The following is a 21,230-nucleotide window of genomic DNA, read 5'->3' as shown; positions in this document are numbered from 1 at the left end:
CGTCAGTTTATGCACGTCTGTGGCTGCCCCCACGTTACAATGATAATAGGCTGTGTGGCCACCAGACCTGAATACTCACTTTCTGCCCCCTCCCAGTTGGCCTGCACGGTACACACCTCCAGAAAACAGGAGAGCGACCCACCAGGGGGCCCGAGGGAAGGAGCCTCGCCTGCCCCAGCCGTCGGGGCCCTAGCCTCTGTCCCCTGACCTGCTCTCTGCCTGTTCCCCTAAAACGAGGGTTTGTCAAGGATGGACCGTGACCACCGGCGGGGCAGAGCAGGGCCTGCACCGTGGCCCGGGCACCTTGTCCCTGGTGCTGCGATGTGGCCCCTCACCCCTGCATCTTGGGGAGGCCTGTGCTGCCCACCCCCAGCCGGTGTGAGTCCCCCCACTTCCCCTCCATAATCAGGATGGGGTGGAGGTCGGCGGTGCACTGTCCTGTCATTCTGGTGACCGAGGTTGGAGCACGACCTCTGGCCTTGTTCTTACTGATGCGTGCAGAACCCAAAAGCCTCGGCCCGGAGCCTCCCAGGGAGCCTGCCGTCCGCCGGGCGGGGACCGGGACGCCCTGGGTGCCCGGCTCCTTTCTCCTCTAGCCTCCTCTCTAGAGACCGTGTCATTTCCCAGTTGCTTTGTGGCAAACACCCCAAAACTTAGCAGCCTGAAACAGCAGCCACCTTGTTCTCGCTGGTGTCTGGGTGACTGTGCTGGTCTCCCCCGGGTGCCGTCGCCAGCTTCCAGCAGGTGCAGCTTCCGTCAGAGAGCACGTGCTGCCACGGGTGCGTCAGAAGAGGGCAGGCTGGACGCGCACACGCTCAGCCCTCGGGCGCACCGTGCTGACCTGGGGGCCGAGGCCGACTTCACGGGGAGGGTCTGGGGGGCGGTGGGCGCACAGATGGGATCGCCGGCCTCCCCGTGGCCACCGTTTGTCCGGGGGGGGCGGGGGGCTCAGGCTTGGTCTCCCCGGGAGCAGCCTGCCCCCCCACTGTAGGGAGGGGCGGGTTCTGTGCACAGAGGCACGTCCCCCACATCCTGGGGCTGGTCCCAGAAATGGGGCTCTGACTTGGGTGCTAGTCCTCGGGCGGGAGCAGGGCAGACCCAGTGGTGCCAGCGGGCCGCGCCTTCGCTTGTCACTGTGACCGTGAAGAAGCAAGAAGCCTCGTGGGCTCGCACGCCCGGGGCTGATCGGCCACGGGCCGTGTGATGTCCTCACGGCCTGATTCTGCAGGGCCGGCCGGGTTGGGGCGCTCGCTCCCCGGGACCCAGGGCTGGCAGACGCGGCACGCACAGCTGACGGCTGTCCTCGGCAGGCCTGTCGCAGTGCAGGGGCGAGCCCTGGGGCGTGGACCGCGGCCCCCCTCCCTGTCCCACCCGCCCCGCCCCACCAGGTCCTTACAGCCCCACACGGGCCACGGGGAAGGGGCAGAGGCTAATCCCGCGCCCGGGGAGTCTGGCCGTGGCCTTCACGTCCGCAGACGTGGGGTCTCATCCCCACGGAGGGCCCCGGAGACCTTCCCTCTTCGTTACCCGGTGTCCTGAGCGCCTTGGCTGCTTCCCACGTGCTAAGAAATGGCTCAGTCAGCGCGGGGCTTTACAGTCTATGAGGGTTTGAACACGTGTCGCCCGGTCCTTCCTCGGCATTCCCCATTTCTCAGGTGAGGGAGTCCAGGGCTGGGGGGCGCAGTGTGGCGGCAGCAAAACTCACCATGGTGCTGGCCACGGGTGCTGCCTCGGTGACACAGGTGCCCCCCTCCACCCCCAGGGCGGAGGCCAGGCCGCAGGGGATCTGTGTTCTCACATGACACTGGCCTCCTGCGCTGGGCTCTGCAGTCAGCCCGTCAGGACGGCCATCCTGGCGGGACCCCGTGGGCCACCGACCACCGTCTGGGGTCAGCGGCGATCCTGCCCCCTGTGGCCAGGGCCACGGGGAGTGAGAGCTTTTGCAGCTCGTCCCCACACCAGGGGGTGACTGGTGCCGTGGCCGAGAGCTTGGGCACCAAGCCCGCAGAGCCATTCTCGCTGTGAACGCCGGGGCCGTGGCCTCCTGGTGCCTGGCCTGCTCACCTTGACCCCTGTAGCCAGAGGGCCATCTGTCCCGACTCATGACACCTGTAAGAGTTTCTCCGCTTTGCCTCCGCCCCCTGTCTGCTCTCGCCTGGAGAAGCCCTGCGGGTTCCGGAAGTCCCTGACCTCGTTTGTACCATCAGCCCTTCCCCATCGAGGGAGGGTCCTCCCCGCAGGCTGCTGCTCGGAACCCCTGGTCCCGGCGGGGAGCGGTGTTCTCCTTCCTGTTCCCCTGGGTTCGGCGCCTCCAGGACAGCATCCTGCCCCGGGCCCGGGATGTCCAGGCGCCAGGTCACCCGATTCACCTGCACCTGCCTCCTTTCGGGTGTTAGCGGTCTCATCCTGTCTCGGGCCCAGGAGAGCCTCTGCCTGGTGGCCGAGGGAAGGAGGAGCTTGACCCTCTGGCTCAGCAGGGGTGGGCCTGGGCCCGAGGCCTGCCGACCCGTCTTTGTTCTTACGTTTTTGAAGGGTTGAAGGAAAACCAAAGGAAGAGCAGCATTTGGGGACACGGGAGCTGGTCTGTGGTTTTGCAGGACTCCACTCCCAGTGCCCCGTGCAGACGCAGAGCTGGCTGGCGGATGGAGGCCAGTAACAGGCCTGCCGTGCCTGCCCCCTGGCCCATCCCTCACTGCCTGCTTGCCTCCTGCATGAATGATGGGTACCCCCCACCTCAGCCCGCAAAGGCCCAGAAAGCAAGCTGCTGGCCTGTCTGCTGCCACAGGGCCTCTGCCGGGCTGCACGGGGCCGATGGATCTCACGCTCACGGTTATCTTTCCCAGAGTGTTAAAATTGGAGGGAGTAACGCTGCCTTCCCTCCCGGAGAGTCTGTGATTCAGCCGGGGCTACAGGATGTCTCTTTATTCTCTGAGGCTTTTACAAGGTTCTCAGAAACCCGTAAAGAGCCCCTAGTCCTCCCTTCTCCGCGCCTTCCCCACGGGCTCATGCAGACAGCCGTGTCTAGGCCTCACTGCACTGTGCCATCCCCCCGGCCCCGGCCTCTCTCTGAGGTGATGCCAGACGAGAGGGGCCGAGGGGGCCACGGCTGGTGACGCTGCATCAGTGGCCAAAGCTCTCCTGTCTCTGAGGGGAGAGCTGCATCCCTGCTCTCCTGTCTCTGAGGGGGCTTGTGGCTGCCCTCCCGTGTGCCAGCGACCCCAGGAAAGTGTTTTACTTTCTGGAGGTGGCACCCAGGACGGGGAGGATCCTGCCATTCCTTCCCCATCCCCTCCTGCCTCTCCTTTCAGGGCACATTCTGGGGCTTCTGGGCTGGCCCCTCCCCAGGCACCACGGTGGCCTCACTGTCCTTCATTGACTCGGCGGGACCGCGCCCACGGCAGCTCAAGCTCGTGTGCGGGCCCTGCTGCACTTAATGAATGTGTCCGCGGCCAGCCTCCTTCCCCGGGGAGCGAGATGCTCAGAATAAAGGATGCCGTCCCCCGCCCTTCCCTCCCCACCCGCTGTCCCTGGAAAAGCGAGGAGAGACGTGTGGGCAGGACTCACAAAAGCGGCGGAAGATGGGGCTGTCGGAGAGAGAGGAAAAATCACCGCATATTGAGCGGAAAGGGAGACGGGCCACGGTGTGTTCGGCTGGCCCAGGTCCCTCACTTACAGAATCGTGGGGGCTCCCGGGGTCGGCGGCCTCCTACCCGTCTGCTCAGGAGATGCCAGCCTCCCAGAGTACCCGTCCCAGAATGGGTACGGGCCTTCCGCCACCTGACGGCATTTCTCTGCTCCAGCAGACATGAGAACTTCGAGACAGCCCTCTCCCTCCCTTGCCCTACGGCAGCCCCTGTCCTTGTCAGGGACACCAGAGAGGCGTGGCTCTTGCTGTGACCCCACAAATGTCCCTCCTGAGTGAGGAGACGGCAGCGTCTTCCAGGAAGGGCATCTCTTGATGCCTGAGTCCTCAGGAGCCTTGTAGATGGGAGGGCACGGGGGGCGTCCCAGAGGGGGCGTCCCGGGGGGGCATCCCGAGGGAGGGGCCTCGGACCCAGCTCCTGCCCTGCCTTCACTGGCTCAGGACACTGGACGGGTCGTTTAGACACATTGTCCACGCTGGCCGAAAAACCAGGGCTGCTCTCAGCAGGTCCAGGGGCACGAAGGGGAAGAGGTGAGACCCCCCCCCCCCAGGCTGGCTCGGGGTCATCAGGGTCTGAGTCAGACTCCACGGACAGTGGAGACCCAGCAGCACCAGGGCGAGGGACTCAAGCCCGCCTTCCCCTTGGGGTTCTCTGACCTTTGGACACGTGTGTGTAAGTCTGTGTGTCACATGCTTATCCGTGTGTGCGTGTGGATGCGTGTGTATATTTGCGTATGTATACGAACACATGCATCCGTGTGAGTGTGTGTGCCCTTGTCAGTGTATACGTGTGTGTGAGTGTGTGTGTGTGTGTGTGCTAGGAGTATGTGCGCACGCGAGTGTGTATCTGTGCATGTGTGTATGCACGCGTGTCTGGTGCACACATATGCGTGTGCATGTGTGTGCATATGTGAATCTGTGTATGCATATGTATCTGAATGAGCGTACCTGTGCACACGTGTGGGTATGCACATGTGTGTCTATGGGTACGTGTGTGTGAATGTGCACATGAGCGTGTATCCGTGTGCACACTGTGTGCACGTGCATATCTGTGGGCACAGTGTGAGTGTGCACGTGTGTGCACCTGTGTGTGTGTCTGGCCTTGTTGCTGAGCATGGGTGAACCCTGGTGGAGTCGAGCAGTCAGTTCCCCGTGAGTATCTGGACGGTCCTTGTGTCCAGGAGCACGTTTTCATCACAGCCGCTGGGCAGGACACCAGAAGGGCGTTTTCGTCAACTGTCCACTCTGGTGACCAGCATCCAGAGCAGGAAACAGAGCAGCACAAACACCTCAGGGGCCCCCTGCTGCCCCAGCCACAGCCCCAGGCGGTCCTCCTGGCCTCCAGCGGCACAGAGTGCTCTGGTCTGCTTTCGTGGGCTGTGCCTCCGCCGCGTCTGACTCTTTCTGCTCGGCGTCGTTGGTGATGCCCAACCCCGTCGTTGTTTGTGTCTGCAGGTGCTCGTTCCTGCAGATGGGTGCTCTTCCCCGTGGGGACCTGTCGGTGCCTGACTCCCCGTGGACGTTTGCACGAGGCTCCGAGGTGCAGGCCGTAGGCGTCACGCTCGGGAGGGAGGAGCTACACCGCCACGTGGCCTTCCCAGGGCGCCTCGCCAGTTCCCGTCCTCACCGGGATCAGCTCTGGCCGCTCTGTGCCCTTGATGCCTTTCCCGTCTGTTCGGTGCCGTGGGCGTGGGGGAGGAGCTCGGGCATCTCTGGGCTGTTTTAATTGGCTTTGCTCGGATGATTAACTTGAGCTCCATTTCACTTTTTGCCGGCCTCTCGGACATGTTCTTTTGTCAAGTGTCTGTTCACGTTTTTTGCCCATTTTGAAAATTGGATTGTCTGCCACTCCCTTTCTTGTTTGCAGGAGCTCTTTAGGTATCCTGGGTGTGAGCCCCGTGTCAGCTTTTGTGCCAGCCGCCCTCTTACTCTTGGTGACCGGAAGGTCTCGTTTTCTCTGAGGCCCGTGTGCTTGCGTCTTCACGTGAGGTCAGCACCTTCACAACCTCGTTTCCGAAACCTCCGTCTACTCTAAGGCCGTGGCGTTCTCTTCTGTTTCCTTCTGAACCCGCTTTGGTTTGCCTTTTGGGTGTAAACTTGCCGTCGCTCAGGCGTCGTCATTTTTGTGTTCTGTGAGGTCACCATCCCGTTGACCCCACGCCACCCTTTCTCCCGGTCTCCGTGCGTCAGCGGCTTGCAGTCGCCGCCGCCGCAGACCGTACCGTGGCGTCGCGTGGCGTCTGCCAGACGGTCTCACGGCCGTGCGGGGCGGCCGCGGGCCGCGTGGCTCATCTGGGCCCTGGGTGGGTCATTCCGTACTGGCGCCGGGCCTCGTTCGCCCTCCGTCTCTGCGTAGCTGATCTTGTCTCCCCGTGGCGGGCGGGCCTCTTCCAGGCCAACAGGGAAGAGACGGGACGTGGAAGACGGCGAGGCCTTCGATGTCCCAGCTGCGGGACAGGAAAGAGGAAGCTTCTTTCCCAGTTCCCGAAGAGAAAACTTCAGGGAGATGATTGGCCTTGCCCAGGTCACGGGGCCACCTCGCACTGGTTTCCGGGGTCAGACCGAGGGGGTTCCACTCTCCAGGGCGGGAGCTACTCCGAGGGGCAGCAGCTGGCGGGCAGGCAGGAGCAGCAGAGAGGGCCTCAAGGTGGGCCTGCCGGCCGAGCGAGTGTTCTCCCGTGGGGCGTCCGGGGACTCCAGGACCCCAGCGGAGCTGGGTGCGGTCGTTGGAAAACCCGTGTCCGCACAGAACCCGCACATGACCACCCGTAGCAGCTCTCTCCGCAACTGCCGAAACCAGAAGCTCCCGAGGCGTCCCTTGGAAGTGAGTGGACCCGCGAGCTGGCGCGTCCGCACTAGGGGATGTCACTCAGCGCTGCACGGAAATGGGCTAGCAGGCCGCCAAAAGGCATGGTGGAACCTGCGGTGCGTGTTGCTAAGTGTCGCGGAGCGAAAGAAGCCGGTTTGAAAAGCCTCCGGCCTACGGTGTCCAGAAGAGCCAGGCAGTGAGAGCGGTGGGTGGGCAGTGCACGGGCGCCTTGGGACTCTGATGCCGCGCTGCTGGACTCGTACCTGCATTTGCCAGAGCCCCTTGAACTTAGAGCGCACGGTGAACATCGGTGTGTGTGTGTGACTTTAGAAGCATCCAGGCCAGGGCTCGAGGCGGACTCCGGGATGTGGGAGAACAACCACCCTAGAGCGTGTGGGTGGGGGAGGGGCCGGCCTCTGCACCCAGGAATCCTCGAGGCTGCAGACCGGCAGCGCGAGGGCCCGCCGCTTCTGTCCCGCTGCACGCAGGTGCCAGACCCGAACTGGGTGAGGGCCGGGCTGGGCCGTGTCATGGCGGGTGGTGGAGGTGGGGACAGGACGTCCGTGCACACGGGGGCTCAGTTTACTATAGACTCGGGTGGTTGCATTTGGAGACGTTCGTAGACGGGTGTCTCTCCCAGCGAGCAAGGCCAGCGTCCACACTGGTGTGTCGGTGAGGGCTGGGGCCCTTGGGGTGTCGGTGACAGGGACACGGGGCCCAGCCATGTGGGGACTCTGAGCTCTCCTCACAGATGATCTCTGAGTTTTGTGTTCATTTTTAAATCTGCAGACCTTGAGCCAGCAGGGCGTGTGGGAGCAAGGGCCCCCAATCTTTGGGACATTTGTCGGCAGAGCGTTATGAAAGTGTAGCACTTTTGGGATGTCCCCCCCCGCTCCCCGGTTTGCTTTTACAACTGCCGTGTGAGAAGCCGGAGGGGACTTTGAGGCCCGGGCACCTGCAGCGTTCCAGAGGGCCGTCTCGCAGGTTTCCCTGGGTTTTCCCCGGTTATAACTTACCGCCGTTCCCGGTGCACGATCAGGGCCCGGAGGCCCGGGGCGGGGCGCGGCGGTCCCTGTCCTCACACTCACGGGTCCCGGCCGTGCTGACCTGCCCTGTGGTCCTGCAGGGCGGCTACGACCAGAGCAAAACCAAGGTGCTGCACATGAGCATGAACCCGGCCAGCGCGGCGAAGCAGAGGCTCCGCGAGGACCAGGCCCGGCTGCAGGAGGAGTGTGAGCAGCTGCGGGAGCTCGTGCGCGCCCTGGAGCGGGGCGGCCCCGTCCCCGCCGACCTGGAGGCCGCCGCAGGTCTGCCCTCGTCCAAGGAGGTGGCAGGTAGGCATCGCCCCCCGTCCGTGCGCCATCCCGTGGGCAGTGGGCCGCGGGAGGGCCTGGGACCGAGCGTCCTGCGTGCCGCGGGTCGCCCCGGGAGGTGACTCGGGCAGCAGTGGGGAAACGCGTGGCTCAACTGTGTGCAGCCTCCCCTCACGCAGACTAATGCCGTGTTCCAGGTTATACGTGTCCCGTTAATCGTGAGTAAATCCACCACTCCGGCAATGGGGACCGTCTTTCACAGGTCTGAGTACCTTTCACAGAACCCAGAGGCGTCTGCACAGAGGCCGGCGGTGGCCGGGCGCGGGGGGCGCAGGTGCGGGAGGCTGCCTGTCCTAACGCGGCCTCGCTCGCGCTCTGCAGCTCCGCACCTTAGGGTAACGGCCCCCAAGCGCACGGCTCGCCACCACCCGTGCAAGGAAGTGACCCTCCCGTTCCTGCCATGTCCCACGCTGGAGCCGCCCCACAAGTGCACAGAAGGGCCCGCCGGCAAAGGCAGGGAGCGTTTGGGAGCCCAGTCTGCCCGGGGCTACCGCGCACAGTCGGGCCCCGTGGGTACCCCGGGCCGGGCGAGGGGCCCCCGCCTGGCCCTTCCTGGCACAGCCCTGCCGAGGTCACCGGGCCGTCCGTACCGTAGGGCCAGGCGGCAGCTGCCGCGACACCTCCCTCCCGTGTTTCTGAGGTGCCCTTCCTGTGTGCCACCCCTGCCTCTCCTTTTCACTCGGGTCATCTCCTCCCCATGGTGGTGGCAGGGCCCTGGCCGCCACCTGGTCTTTCTCGTGTTTCTCAGCTGAGAAAGTTCGTCCTGTGTCAAGCTGTCTGTGTCCTTGACAAATTCAAGAGCCGAAGGTCCAGACTCAGAGCGCGTTCAGGTGACTGTTCCCCCCCGTGACGTGATAGGTCATCCGTCTGCCCGGTGAGGTGTGCCGCGCTCCTGACGAACGAGAGTGGCACTCCGCACGGGGACAGTCGCTCGCACACGGGCCAGGGCGCTGAGACGGGTGCCCGCGGCCTCAGCGGATGGGAGGCCGTTGGCCAGCCCCTCTGACAGATCATGGGGGTGACCGGGGAGCCAGGGCCCAGGCCGGACAGGGCAGAGCGGTGGTGGGGGGAGGGTGCGTGGCAAGGAGGCGGCTGGTGCCGGCCGCAGGCACCCGGGTGGAGCCGGCCCGTTGCACGTGGCATCTACTCTGTCCCCTCCCGGACACCCTTCCTGGAGTTGCAGTAGAGAAGGTCTTGGGTTTTGCTTTTTCATTTGCAAGGAGGACGTAAACCCCAGAGAAATGATCCCACAGCAGACTTTGGAATCTGGGAGGCTGGTGTGTGGGTGGTCGAAGGGTGAGGAGTGGTAGGGCCAGTCTGAGCGGTGCCCCCGGAGCCCCCAAGGCCAGATGTGGTGGCCAGAGGCCCTGGGGGAGGGAGGGCGACCGGCCGAGAGGAGGAGGATGAACGGTGCTCCCCGAAGGGTGTAGTCACGCAGCGTGGCCCCCCAGGCCACCCACCCGGCACCTTCCGGTAGGCACTTGCCCCTCCCCCGGAAGACCGAAAACCAGGGTAATTCTCTGGGAGCGCTGAGTCCCACCGAGCTGGCCCCACGCGGGCAGGGCCTCCCTGAGAGCTGGTTAGGAGCCCGGGATCTCGGGCTCTGTGCCAGGCCTGCTGGGTTGGAAACCCTGGGGGAAGTGGTTCACAGAGGGTCCCTGGACGGGAGCCCTGGAGCCAACACAGAGGGGTGCACGTGGGTGCCGGGGCCCCCGCCCCAGCCCACCTCTGCCTCCCGTCACCCCCCGGAACACCCTCTGGGTGGGCTTCTGTCGTGGAGTCCCCTGACGTCGGAGGCCCGACCAGGCCTTCCCGGCGGGACCCACGGAGCCCCCTCCTTCTTGTGAAGGAGCCCCAGGGCGGTCGGGCACTGAGGGCGGGGGCAGCACAACCAGGGGAAGAGAAAGCCTCCGGTGATTGTCCACGGACCTCTGCAGACACACAGGAGGATACGGTACTTTAAAAACATTTTGGGGTGCGTGGGTGGCTCTGTCGGTTGAGCGTCCGACTTCGGCTCAGTTCATGATCTCACGGTTCCTGGGTTTGAGCCTCGCGCCGGGCTGTGCTGACAGCTCGGAGCCTGGAGCCTGCTTTGGATTCTGTGTCTCCTTCTCTCTCAAAGATAAATAATCGTTAGAAAACAATACTTAAGCATCTTCAAAGAGGAAGCACGTGAACGTTTGGAAATTAACAACATCAAAGAGTGAGATGAAGGCCTGAACAAAGGACCTTATAGATTGGGGCGTTTAAGTGAATGGTAGGACGGAAGGACGGACGCAAGCAGGGGGAGAGGCTAAGGGAACGAGGGGCCGTGGGCGTCTGCGACGCCTCCCTCAGGGAGTGTTCATTTCGGTTTCTCGTGGGTGGCGTGCCGAGAGCGCCCCCTCACCGCCCCCTTTCTCACAAGGCCACAGAGGACACGCACCCATGAAACGAGGGGGGGAACCAGGAAGCAACAGTAGACACAGGAGGCCCGAGCCCAGCCCGCGAGAGATGGGGGGACCCGGGGCAGCCGCCTCGGGAGCAGCCGGCGCAGGTGGAGACTGGTCAGAAAGTGCTGGAACCTCTTCAGACAGACGGGGTTGCAGAATGGGAGGTGTCCGGTGTCTGGAGAGGCAGCGTGGACCAGGCCTTTGCACAGCTGCGTGCCCACGTCAGGGCTCTCGGTTCCCATCTTCCCCGAAGGCTGGCTTCAGGGGCTGCAGCCAGGACAGTGTGGGGTCATGATGCGAGCGAATCGGGTCATGGTGTCCGTGGGAGGACAGGAGGGCAGGAGGCCCAGGCCATCCTGGTGCTTCCATAAATGGACTGGGGACCCAAGTAACCGGCCAGCAGGTGGAGCCGTTGCCCCGAGGGAGGGGGAGATGCCCTTGTCCCGCCCCCGGACTCTAAAACCTGTGCAGGGGGAGGTGGCCTAAAAACAAAGCCTGAGGTCTAAAAGGCTTGTGGAGTCAGGCTCCCGAAGGCCGTGAGCGCCAGAAGCACCGAAGCTCCGGGTGGGGGTTGGGAGGATGGCGGGGCGGGCGGAGGCAGCGGGCAGAGACCAGGGCCGTGTTTGGGAGGCTCACGGGCCCAGGGGGTGGACAGCAGCAGGGGGTTGCCCAGAGGTCCCCCGCTGCACCCGGCGGTGGCTGGCTGACCGGGGGGTGTGGGTGAGGAAGCAGTGGGTCACTGCCCTCCTCGCGGCACGGGGTGACCACGCCATTGCCAGGGTTGGCAGGGTTCCGGGGCACGTGGGCGTTCCTGGGACCTTCTCAGGGATGCTCCATTGGGCGGGCCGCCGGCGGTGACCGTGGCCTCCTTCCAGGCATTTGTCCACATGGTGAGCCTGGGCAGGGACCCCAGCCCCACAGGCCGCTCCCCTCCCCCGGCAGCAGCCTCGGCCCCAGAGAGCGTGTTAGTAGAGCAGTCGGGCGCCTTGTGGATGGCGCTTAAGCACCGGGTAGACCGATGGCCGAGACCCACCGAGTGGGTGGTGGGCGCATAGCCGGGCGTGGTGATGAGACGCCGCCTCTTTGGCGGCCCCGCTTGTTTATTTTTGCCTGCACGGCTCAGTGTTGTCAGCAAAGTCACGAGGCAGCAAACGTGCCTCCCCCCCTCCCCAGGCTCCCCCCAGCCTCCAGTGCTGTTGGGCTGTGACCCGTGACCTTCCCGCCAATTGCAGAAGCCTCGACACCTGCAGGTACTCCCGACATCGCCACCCCCCACCCTGGACCTCACAGGCCAGCCTGCCCTGTCACCTCCAAGCGGGCAGCTCTCCCCCTGCCCAGACCTTTAGCTGTGCGCACGGTGCTGCTGGGGTGGCCGGGCGAGAGACAGGGTAGAATTGCGTACAGTGGCCCCTGCCCTCGGCACCCCAGGGTTAGCACAGGCCAATGGACCCTATAGGAACGCGGCCAGGGGGCGCCTGGGTGGCGCAGTCGGTTAAGCGTCCGACTTCAGCCAGGTCACGATCTCGCGGTCCGTGAGTTCGAGCCCCGCGTCGGGCTCTGGGCTGATGGCTCAGAGCCTGGAGCCTGTTTCGGATTCTGTGTCTCCCTCTCTCTCTCTGCCCCTCCCCCGTTCATGCTCTGTCTCTCTCTGTCCCAAAAATAAATAAACGTTGAAAAAAAAAATTAAAAAAAAAAAAAAAAAGGAACGCGGCCAGTCCCCTGACAGATGACACGGAGGGCGCTGATGGCCCGGACAGGTTCCCATCTGCCGTGCCCAGGACGTGGCCTCCGGGAGGGCCTTGCAGAGTGGAGCGCAGCCCTTGGACGGGGCAGGTGCCCCGTGGGCAGGGGTGGGCAGGGGTGGTGGCTGGACCAGTGATGGGAAGGCCGCTTTGCCAAGAGGGAAGAGAAGGGCCCATCAGGCTAGCCGGGAACGGCCGCCTTCCCGTGTGGGAAAAGATGGTGCGAGCTTCTTCTGGATCTTTGACAGAGGAACTGCTGAATGACCCAGAGCAGGGGCACAGCCCCCTGGGTTGGCAGGAACGCAGACACCTGAGTCCTCAGCCCACCCCCCTCACCCCCTCCCGGCTCTTGACTCCTCACACGGCCCCCTGCTGAGCTCAGCCTGGGCCAGGGAGATTATTAATTGCAGCTTAATTAGGCAGGTCATTAATATTCAAGTAATCTAATCTTGTCAGCAGCACAGTGAAGGTGATCAAGTTTGTCGCCGCCCAGCTGTGTGGGTGCAGCTGATCCCAAGGTGTCCCTTGGTGGTGGGGTGCTGTGGCTCCTCCCTCCTGGCGGTGGGTGCCGTGGCTCCTCCCTGGAGCCCACCCACTCTGCCCAGAGAGGCGGCCTGGAGGACTGGGGTACTCGCTCGCACCACAGGGGCCCGGGGCACAAAGATCGGTGTTCTTCTTCCCTTGCCCTCCGGCCTGTCTGTGGGCTTGTGAGGCGGCACCCCCCCCCCCACCCCCTTCAGCCCACGCCGGCTCAGCCGGGGGCGAGCGGGAGGGCCACGGTCATGGGCCAAGAGCGGCGGAAATCTGAACACCAGCTCCGTGAGACACGGGCTGAGTCATTGCTACCCCCCTGCCCTCCGATAAGGGAGCCTTTCCCGGCTTCCATCGGCTCGTGGCACGTGAGGGTGTGGTGCCGGCGGGGAAGAGGCGCGATGGGCTCCCGAGGGCCCCCGGGAGGGCCATGGGAGCCAGGGCCTCGGAGCAGGGACACCGCGGCGGCCGGGCAGCTTCCTCCGGCCAGGGCGGGGGGCTTCGGTGAGCTCTGTGGGCTGAGTGGGAGGAGAGAAGGACTAGTGCTCCTGGCAGGGGTCACCTGACCTTGCCCTTCCCCCCAACAGGTGCCCAGCCCTGTGCCAGGCCACAGCAAGTGCTGTGCTTGTGTCCCCGGGGCGAGCAATGCACCATCCAGGTGGGGAGAGAAGGCCAGCATGCCCAGACGATCTGGGGAGCAATGTAGGGTCTCTCCGGCCGCTTCCGTCCCCCACCCCAGATGAGCACTGGGAGCTGCAGGAGGGTCCCGGTGCTGGGCTTTCCTGACCCACCCGCCCCGCAAAACAGCCTTCACCGCCCCCCCCCCCCCCCCCCCCCCCGCCCAGGCCTGGCGGCAGGTGGGAAGGGAAGGAAGGCTTGTGTCTTTGAAGCGGCTGCCAGTGCCCGGGTGGGGCACACTTGGGGTGAATCTGAAAAGCACCACAGAGACTTCAAAACAGCTGATATCAGCCCCGAACTTTCAGAACGGGGTCAGAGGCCCCCGGATACGCTGTTAGCAAACTACCAGGCACAGGAAAGGACCACGCAGGTGCTTGTGGCAGCGCTAGCCCGTGTCCTCAGGCACGCTCCTAGGAGGGAAAGGGCCGGGCGGCTGGTAAGAGTGTGGTTGGCTTTGTAAACTCCGGGCCCTGACCCAGTGTCTGCGCGTGGCCCGTGGCCCGTGGCCGTGCGTCCCCACCGGCACTGCTGCTGGTGGGGACTGTGTGGCGGAGCCTGTCCCGTCGTGACGGGCGTTTCCCCGCTGTCTGAAGACGAGCGCCTGTTTCTGCCCGTGCCTGTGTCTGCGCCCTCTGGAGCGCAGCGTCTGGTCCAGTTTTCCCCCTTTTTTAACGGGCGGTTTTCTTTGTATTGAGTTCGGGGCGTTTCATTTTCTGGCAGTGGCTTCCTCAGAGCAGATACTTTTCATTTGGACGCGCGCGGACGATGAATTTTCCTTTCACGGGAGTCCCATCCAGGAACTTGACCTCACCCGAGGTCAAGACACTTTTTTCTTCTGCTTCCTACCAAGAGAGATTTAGTTTTATGGGTAAATCTGTGATCCGTTTAGAGTTATGTTTTGCATACGGTGTGAGGTTGGGTCGAGGGAATCGTGAGGCGAGTTCACGTGAACTGCGAACGTCCGATCGTCCCGGTGTCGGCCTGCGGAAAAGCGTGTTACGCCTCTGTGGAATTGATGACCTTTGCTCCTTCATCATGTGCCCTGGCGAAGTTATGTGGGCCTCCTTCTGTTCCTCTGGCCCACTCGTCTGTCCCTTCGCTGCTCTCCCCCACCCCCGACCGGTGGCCATAGCCAGACAGTCCGCACCGGTCCCGCCCGGGCCCCCTCTTCGCACACGTTTACCAGTGCCAGTGACCCTGCTTTTCCATAGAAATTTGCGACTCGGCTTGTCCATATGGACAGACATCCCACCAGGACTTTCACAAGTACTCCGTTAAGTCTGCAGGTCAGCTTGGGGAGGGTCCGTGCGTTTAAGAGGTGAGGCTTTCTGGGCTGGAACACGGAGTGTCTGCCCTGGCCCCGGCCGGCCCGGGTTTCCGTCATCAGCAGTTCCCGAGCATCTCGCACACCCCCACTCAGTGTGTTGTTAGGAGTTTCCTTTCTTGCAGTGATCCTAAGTGCGTGTACGTGCGTTTTGACCGTTTCTAGTGGATGTTGCTGTGTGTAGAAATAGGCTCAGTCTTGGGTCCTGGGGCCTCACAGAACTCGCGCACCGATTTGGGGAGTTTCATTCTTCTGTTTTCGTTCTTTTTTTCTCTGCGGTCATGATATTTGTGGATAGCGACTGCTTTCTCTTTTCCTGTAAAACCCGGGTGCCCGCATTTCACGTTCTTGCCTTACTCCCCGGCCGACGCGCCGGTGTGGGGCAGAGTAGTGGTGAGCGAGGGCGCGCTGGCCTCGGTCCTCCTCTCCGGGCGTGTTCCATGTGTTCCAGAACCCCGACTGCCCCTCATCTCCTGGGCGTTCGGTCCCTCCCCACCAGTGGTGCTGTGAGCTGTGGGCCGTGTGTAGATGCCCTTGGCCAGGTTGAGGAGGTCACCCCTACTCTTAAGTGTGCCGTGTTTGTTGTGGCAGATGTGGAACTTCCCAGCTCCATCGATGGATCAGGTCACGTGTTCTTTCTTCCTTAGACTATCAGTGGGGAGATTTCCCTGTGAAAATTTTCAATATTGAACCAGCCTTGTATTTCTGGAATAAATTCCCCTTTGTTGTGGTATATTTTTCCTTCTTTATGTTGCCGGATTCAACCTGCTAATATTTTGTCAACAGTTTTTGTGTCTTTGTTCTTGTTAGTCTGGAGTTTTCTCGTCCTTGTCTGACTTGGTTATCAGCATAATGAATGCAACGAGGTGGGAAATGTTCCTGCCTCTTCTGTTTTCTAGAGGAGACGGGGTAAAATTGCCATTATTTCTTTAACACTTTTGTAGACAGAGATCTGCTGGACACCATCTGGACCTGTGGATCTGGGTCGTGGAAGACTAGCTACGGGGGCAGTGGACCCCCTACCCCCAACACACAGAGCGTGTCTTGCGACCCTCGTCTCCTGTGTAAGGGTGTTAGGAGATGGGGCCTTGGAGGCGATAAGGTCTTGAGGGCGGAGCCCCCGTGGGTGGCACCAGGACACTCCCTTGCTCCTTCCACCATGTGAGAACACAGCGAGAAGACACCATCCGAGCCAGTAATTGGAGCCTCGCTGGCCCCCGGACCTGCTGGTACCTTCAGGCTCCTTGCCCTCCGGAGCCGTGAGGAACACGGGCTTGTGTCGATAAACCACCCAGTGTGTGACTTTCTGCTGCACGCCTCACGTGGTCTAAGAGCAGAGGAATAATATCAGGTTATCTGGTTTCGCTTGGGTGAGTCGTGGTGGTGCCTGGGCTTTGGTGGGAACTGGTCCTTTATGTCTGAGTCACGAGAGTTATAGCAGGGACCGTTTGTTCTGTTGCTTTTCAGTTCTGTAATCTCTGCTGAGTCTACAGCAGTTATCCTGTTTTTCCTTCCTGATTTTGGCAATTTGTGTCTTTGCTTTTTTTGTTTGTCAGCTTTGATGGAGATTTATCCTTGGATCAGTCTTTAAAAGACCGAGCTTTTGCTTTCATTGATTTTTCAGTATTGGTATTCTGTTTTCGATTTTATTGATTTTTTTTTTTTTTTTTTTTTTTTTGCCTTATTTCCATTTGATTTCCTTTCATCTGCTTGCTCTGGCTTTCTCTTACTCTTTGGTTTCTTAAGCTGGAAAGTTAGATTGCTCACTTGAGATCTTTTTTGTTCTCTAATGTTCGTGTATAGTGCTGTAAATTTACATCCGAGTGCTGCTTTAGCTGTATCCACAGATTTTAGTATGTTGTAGCTTCATTTTTGTTCAGTTCAAAATCTTTCAGATTTCCTTTTAGCTGTCTTCTGTGATTCATACATTATGTAGAAGTGTGTTTCTAATTTCAGAATGTCTGGGGATTTTCCAGGTGGTTTTCTGTTATTGATCTCTTGTTTAATTCATTTACATTTAAGGAACTACTCTGTATAATATCTTGTGGGTTTTTTTTTTTAATTCCGAATTTGTCCGATGGCCGGTTCTGAGCTATCTGGGTACATGTTCTGTGTGCACTTTGTGAGAATGTGTATTCGGTCTTTTAATCAATGTGTTTAGGCCATTTATATTTAATGTAAATTTTTAATACGTTTGGTTTTAGGCCTGCTATTATGATTAGTTTTTCTTGCCCTCTATGTATTTTATTCCTGTTTTCCCATTTCTACCTATTTCCATGTTATTTGAACATTTTTTAGTATTCCGTTTTGATTTATCTTTGTGTTTTTGTATCTCCATGGATACTTTTTAAAGTGACTAAAATTGTGTTTTTAATGGTCATATGTATTTAAAAAAAATTTTTTTTTTTAATGTTTATTTTTGAGAGAGAGTGCGAGCAGGGGAGGGACAGAGAGAGAGGGAGACACAGAATCCGAAGCAGGCTTCAGGCTCTGAGCTGTCAGCACAGAGGCCAACACAGGGCTCAAACCCATGAGCTGTGAGATCATGACCCGAGCTGAAGGTGGACACTCAACCGACTGAGCCACCCGGGAGCCCCAGACTGTCATATGTGTTTCAAAGAGCTTAAGAGGAGAAAAACAGTTCATGATTTTTACCTAGACATTTAGAATTCTGTTGCTTTCTCTCCATTCCTGAAATCCCAGGTTTCCCCTGCTGTCTGTTCCCCAGGCATTTCTTTCAGGGTAAGTCTGCTGTCACGGGTTCCCGGGGCTCCATCCGTGTGGTGACACCTGTCCTGCCCTCATTCCTGAAGGACCTCCCTGCTGATTCTGAGTCAGGGGCTCTATCTGTTAGCACTTTGGAAATCGACATTGCCTCTCTACCTCTGACCTCTGTGGTTTCTGATGAGTCATCTGCAGTCAGTCGGGTCACCTGCCCTCTGTGTAAGAAACTCAGATCACAGGTAACAGTGGAGGGATGGGACCGCAGCAGTGTCCGGGGGCAGGGGACCTGTACGCTGACGTGGTCTCTGCGGCCAATTTCAGCGGTGCGGTACTGTTTCTGAGTAGACCATGACAAGCTAAGTACCTGTCTTGTGAGCATCTGTAAAGCCTTGCTTGATAATTCCAACATCTCCGTGTTTTGGGGTTTGGCACCTGTTGGCTGTGTGTTTCCTAGCAGGTTTGTATTCTCTTGGTTCTTCAAGTGCTGCTTAATTTGGGGTGTTTTCCGGAGGTTTTGAATGCCATTTAAGGAGATTGTAGGCCTTTCCGTAGCCCTGCGGAGAATGTCACTCGGTCGGCTGATTTCAGCAGGTGGTCTGCTCAGGTGGGCCAAGGTGGCGGTTCCCGTGCCCTCTGCCTGCTGTGCCAACACACCAGTTCAGTTTCGGGGGCCCGCACACCCTCCGCATGCCCTCCAGAGTCCCCTCTCCTGACGCCCCACAGTTTCTGGTCCCCAAGGGCCCTGGCCAGAAACCCAGGGCGGTGCTCGCTCCGCTCCCCTGTGCACTTCCCGCGACCGCATCTGCAGTTCGGCCCACGCCGTGGGGTGCAGCAGGGAGATGGGCGAGGATTCACCCCACTGCCCTGAGGTCACAGCTCTTGAGGTGCCAGGCGCCCGCCCAGCCGCACCTGTGCCTCTGTGGGGTTGCCCACAACCCAGAGGAGGGGAGCATGAGAAGAGGAACGAAGCTGGTTTCCACTCCCTGCTTCTTGGGCCGGCGGGTGAGGGCTTCTGTCTCAGCTCTGTCTGCACCTGGCGCTCGCTGCATCCGGCCCGGGGAGGGGGCGCCGGGATCCAAACCGGCAACGGCCACTGGCTTTGGCAAACCCAAGCCGCCGTGGAGCTCGTCCGGAGAGAAGCGGTTAGCCTCCGCGGTCCTGCAGCCGTTCCACACGTGGGATCCACAGTCAGGAAGCTTCCAGAAAAGAAGCGTCCGGGCCCAGGTGCTTTCACTGGTGAATTCTGCCAAACAAAGAACAACGAACACCAGTCCTGACCATCTCGTCAAGAAAAGTGAAGAGGGAGCCCTTTTTAATCATTTTATGAAGCACGTATCACCCTAATTTGAAAACCAGACAGAAAATGAGACCTGGAGGAATTTATTTTCGTATTTATTCCAGTTGATGAAGTAATGTGACAAAATTCGGCTCTCAGGAACACTCTCAGCAAAATAAACAAAGAGGGGGCTTCCTCAGCCGGACCGAGAGGGTCTGCGGGCGCTGCCTCGAGCCCCGGACCTGACGGCGACGACCCCACGCTCACCTGGACCGGAAATAAGGCAGCGGTGGTCTGGCGCCCTGAAGTCCCCGTCCAGGCAGCCAGGGAAGAGCAGGATGGGAGGGAACAGATGCCTGCCTGGATGTCAGACCCCAAGAAGTACAAACAGACGAGCCAGAAAACCGATGGATTCTTTGTGATCCAGGGGGTCTCGTGTCCTGCAGCCTTGCTGACCACCCTTTATGGGACGCGTGAGTGCGTGTGTGTGTGTTGTGTGTTATGTACCAGCCAGCTGGACACGTGAGTGTGCGTGTGCGTGTGTGTGTGTCTGCGTGTGTTGTATGTTACGTGCCGGACGCGTGGACACTGAAATCAGAAGCATCTTGCCATTTCTGGTCATGCTCCAAAAGTGAAATGCCTGGGTGTGAGTCCAGCAAAACGCATCCAGGAGGAGGCAGTGAGGCAGGAAGTCAGAGGGGCTCTGAACAAAGGGGGAGACGCGCCGCGCTTGTGGCCGGGAAGGCCCCGCACGGCGAGCGTCCGCTCACCCTGCGCCTGGAGCCGCCGGCCCCAGGCCCCGTCCTCAGCCTCTCCCGGCCTCTGCCCTTCAGGGCCAGCGGCGGCATTCCCTCCGGCGCAAGCGCCTTCACCGAGAGACGGGCTGGAGTCCACGGCTGCGTCTTTCCCAGAACCGAGCTCACGTGTGTGGCAGTGCCACACGCGGTCCCCACAGACCGTTGACAGCCGCAGCGCCCTGTATCGGGTGAGTGTGGAATAGGCGGGTCACCCGCCCAGGGAACACGGCCACCTGTCAATGTCCCAGCGGCATGCGGGGCGGGGGGGCGGGGGGCACCGAGCCCGTGGCGGACAGCCGTCCAGGGTGGCACAGCAGTCCTGAGCCTTGGAGCCGGTGGCCTTGCGGACTTAGGCACCAAAAAATGTCAATTTTACCGCACAGTGTTTTTTTAAATATTAGATAAAACTTTAGGTTCCTTGTTTTAGCGTGTGTTCCTTTGTTTGCTGACAAAGGAGGACCATCCTGCGTGCCCCGTACACGTGGTCTCGCCACGTCCATGCTCCTCGATCACCTTCTTACTCAGTTTGGGTAGGAGCTTCTGGGTTTTTTTCACAGTGATTTTATATAGAAAGTTTTAACTGTTTTCGGAATCTCTTCTGTTAACTCCGTTATTTTTATGCTTATGAAATCCTTTCGTGATATGATAGATAATTCTCTGTTCTTCTGGGATTTTTTGGCCTTATTTTTCACATTTAAAGATCTAATCTACTTGGACCTTATTTTGGTGTGTGCCTGAAGTCCAGGAAGGGTCTAAATCGACCTCTTCCCGGACCGCCCCACCGTTGTCTGTCCCGTAATCATGGTGCAAGGTCAGGAAGGGTCTAAATCGAGCTCTTCCCAGATCACCCCACCACCTTCTTTCCCGTAATCATTCCGCGCTCCATCGATTGCTTGGTTCTGATACACAATAAGATCTGTTTGTACGTTCCACTTTAAAAAATTTTTTTTTCAATGTTTTTTATTTATTTTGGGGACAGAGAGAGACAGAGCATGAACGGGCGAGGGGCAGAGAGAGAGGGAGACACAGAATCGGAAACAGGCTCCAGGCTCTGAGCCATCAGCCCAGAGCCCGACGCGGGGCTCGAACCCACGGACCGCGAGATTGTGACCTGGCTGAAGTCGGACGCTTAACCGACTGCGCCACCCAGGCGCCCCCGTTCCAGTTTTTTAATTTCATTTGTACTGTGTCCCTTTTGCACTTGTAACTTTAAAATGTGTTTTAGTGTCCAGTGTAGAGCAAGGTGTTACTTTTTTCCACTTACGGACTTTCTCATCTTCCGTTAGTCTAAGTGAATTTCAGAATTACTCCCTGGAGTTCACGAAAAAGCCATGGAGATTTTGGTTCTTACTGAACTTGCGTTGAGGTCGTACGTTACTTTGGTAGGCGACTTTTCAGCTGCTCCTTGTTTGTCTCCAGGGAGGGAGGACTCCCGGGCGCACACTTGTGTGGCCCGGCTGCAGGAGGGAGCACTCCGCTGCACACGCACGGCCGCCCCGGCCTCCTGCCGCTGCTGGGCTGGGGTCTGCACACGCGGGGCCCACGCCGCCTTCCTTTGCCAGGTGCGGTCACGAGTCCTTCTGCCTGGAGTCTCGGGTCCCGGGCCTCTCCCCTGCCCCCACCCTCCGGCTCTGCTGTGCTGCCCTGCCCTTTCCCGCACGCGGTTATCTTTGGGAGGGAGGAGCCGGGAAGATTGCTCCATCTTTCTGGGCCGGGAGTCCCCACGAGGCCGCTGTAACGAGCTCTCTGTGACCCCGCCCTTCAGCCCAGCTCGGAGCCCTAAGTTCCCTGATCCTGCACCCTGAGGGGCTCTGCGCCCACTCTTGTTCCCACCACCCGGCAGGGTGAGGAAGGAGGAGTCCCCTGCTCCGTGGCCCCTTGGGCTACGTGACCGCTCTGTG

At 60.2% G+C, this 21,230-nt stretch overlaps 1 protein-coding gene across 8 annotated transcripts in view; it reads left to right on the top strand.

Moving 5' to 3' along the window:
• MAD1L1 (mitotic arrest deficient 1 like 1) overlaps positions 1–21,230 on the top strand; it is a 321,159-nt gene that overhangs the window by 245,245 nt on the left and 54,684 nt on the right. For all 8 annotated transcript variants that reach the window (XM_086692890.1, XM_086692891.1, XM_086692889.1 and 5 more), the window contains one exon: positions 7,579–7,786. In XM_086692890.1, coding sequence (XP_086549016.1) covers positions 7,579–7,786 — 208 coding nt within the window. The remainder of the gene's footprint in view (positions 1–7,578; positions 7,787–21,230) is intronic.

The sequence above is a fragment of the Puma concolor genome, chromosome E3, assembly GCF_028749965.1.
Source record: "Puma concolor isolate L17-30 chromosome E3, mPumCon1.1.hap2, whole genome shotgun sequence".
Taxonomy (NCBI): domain Eukaryota; kingdom Metazoa; phylum Chordata; class Mammalia; order Carnivora; family Felidae; genus Puma; species Puma concolor.
This window is presented reverse-complemented; position numbering and strand designations above follow the sequence as displayed.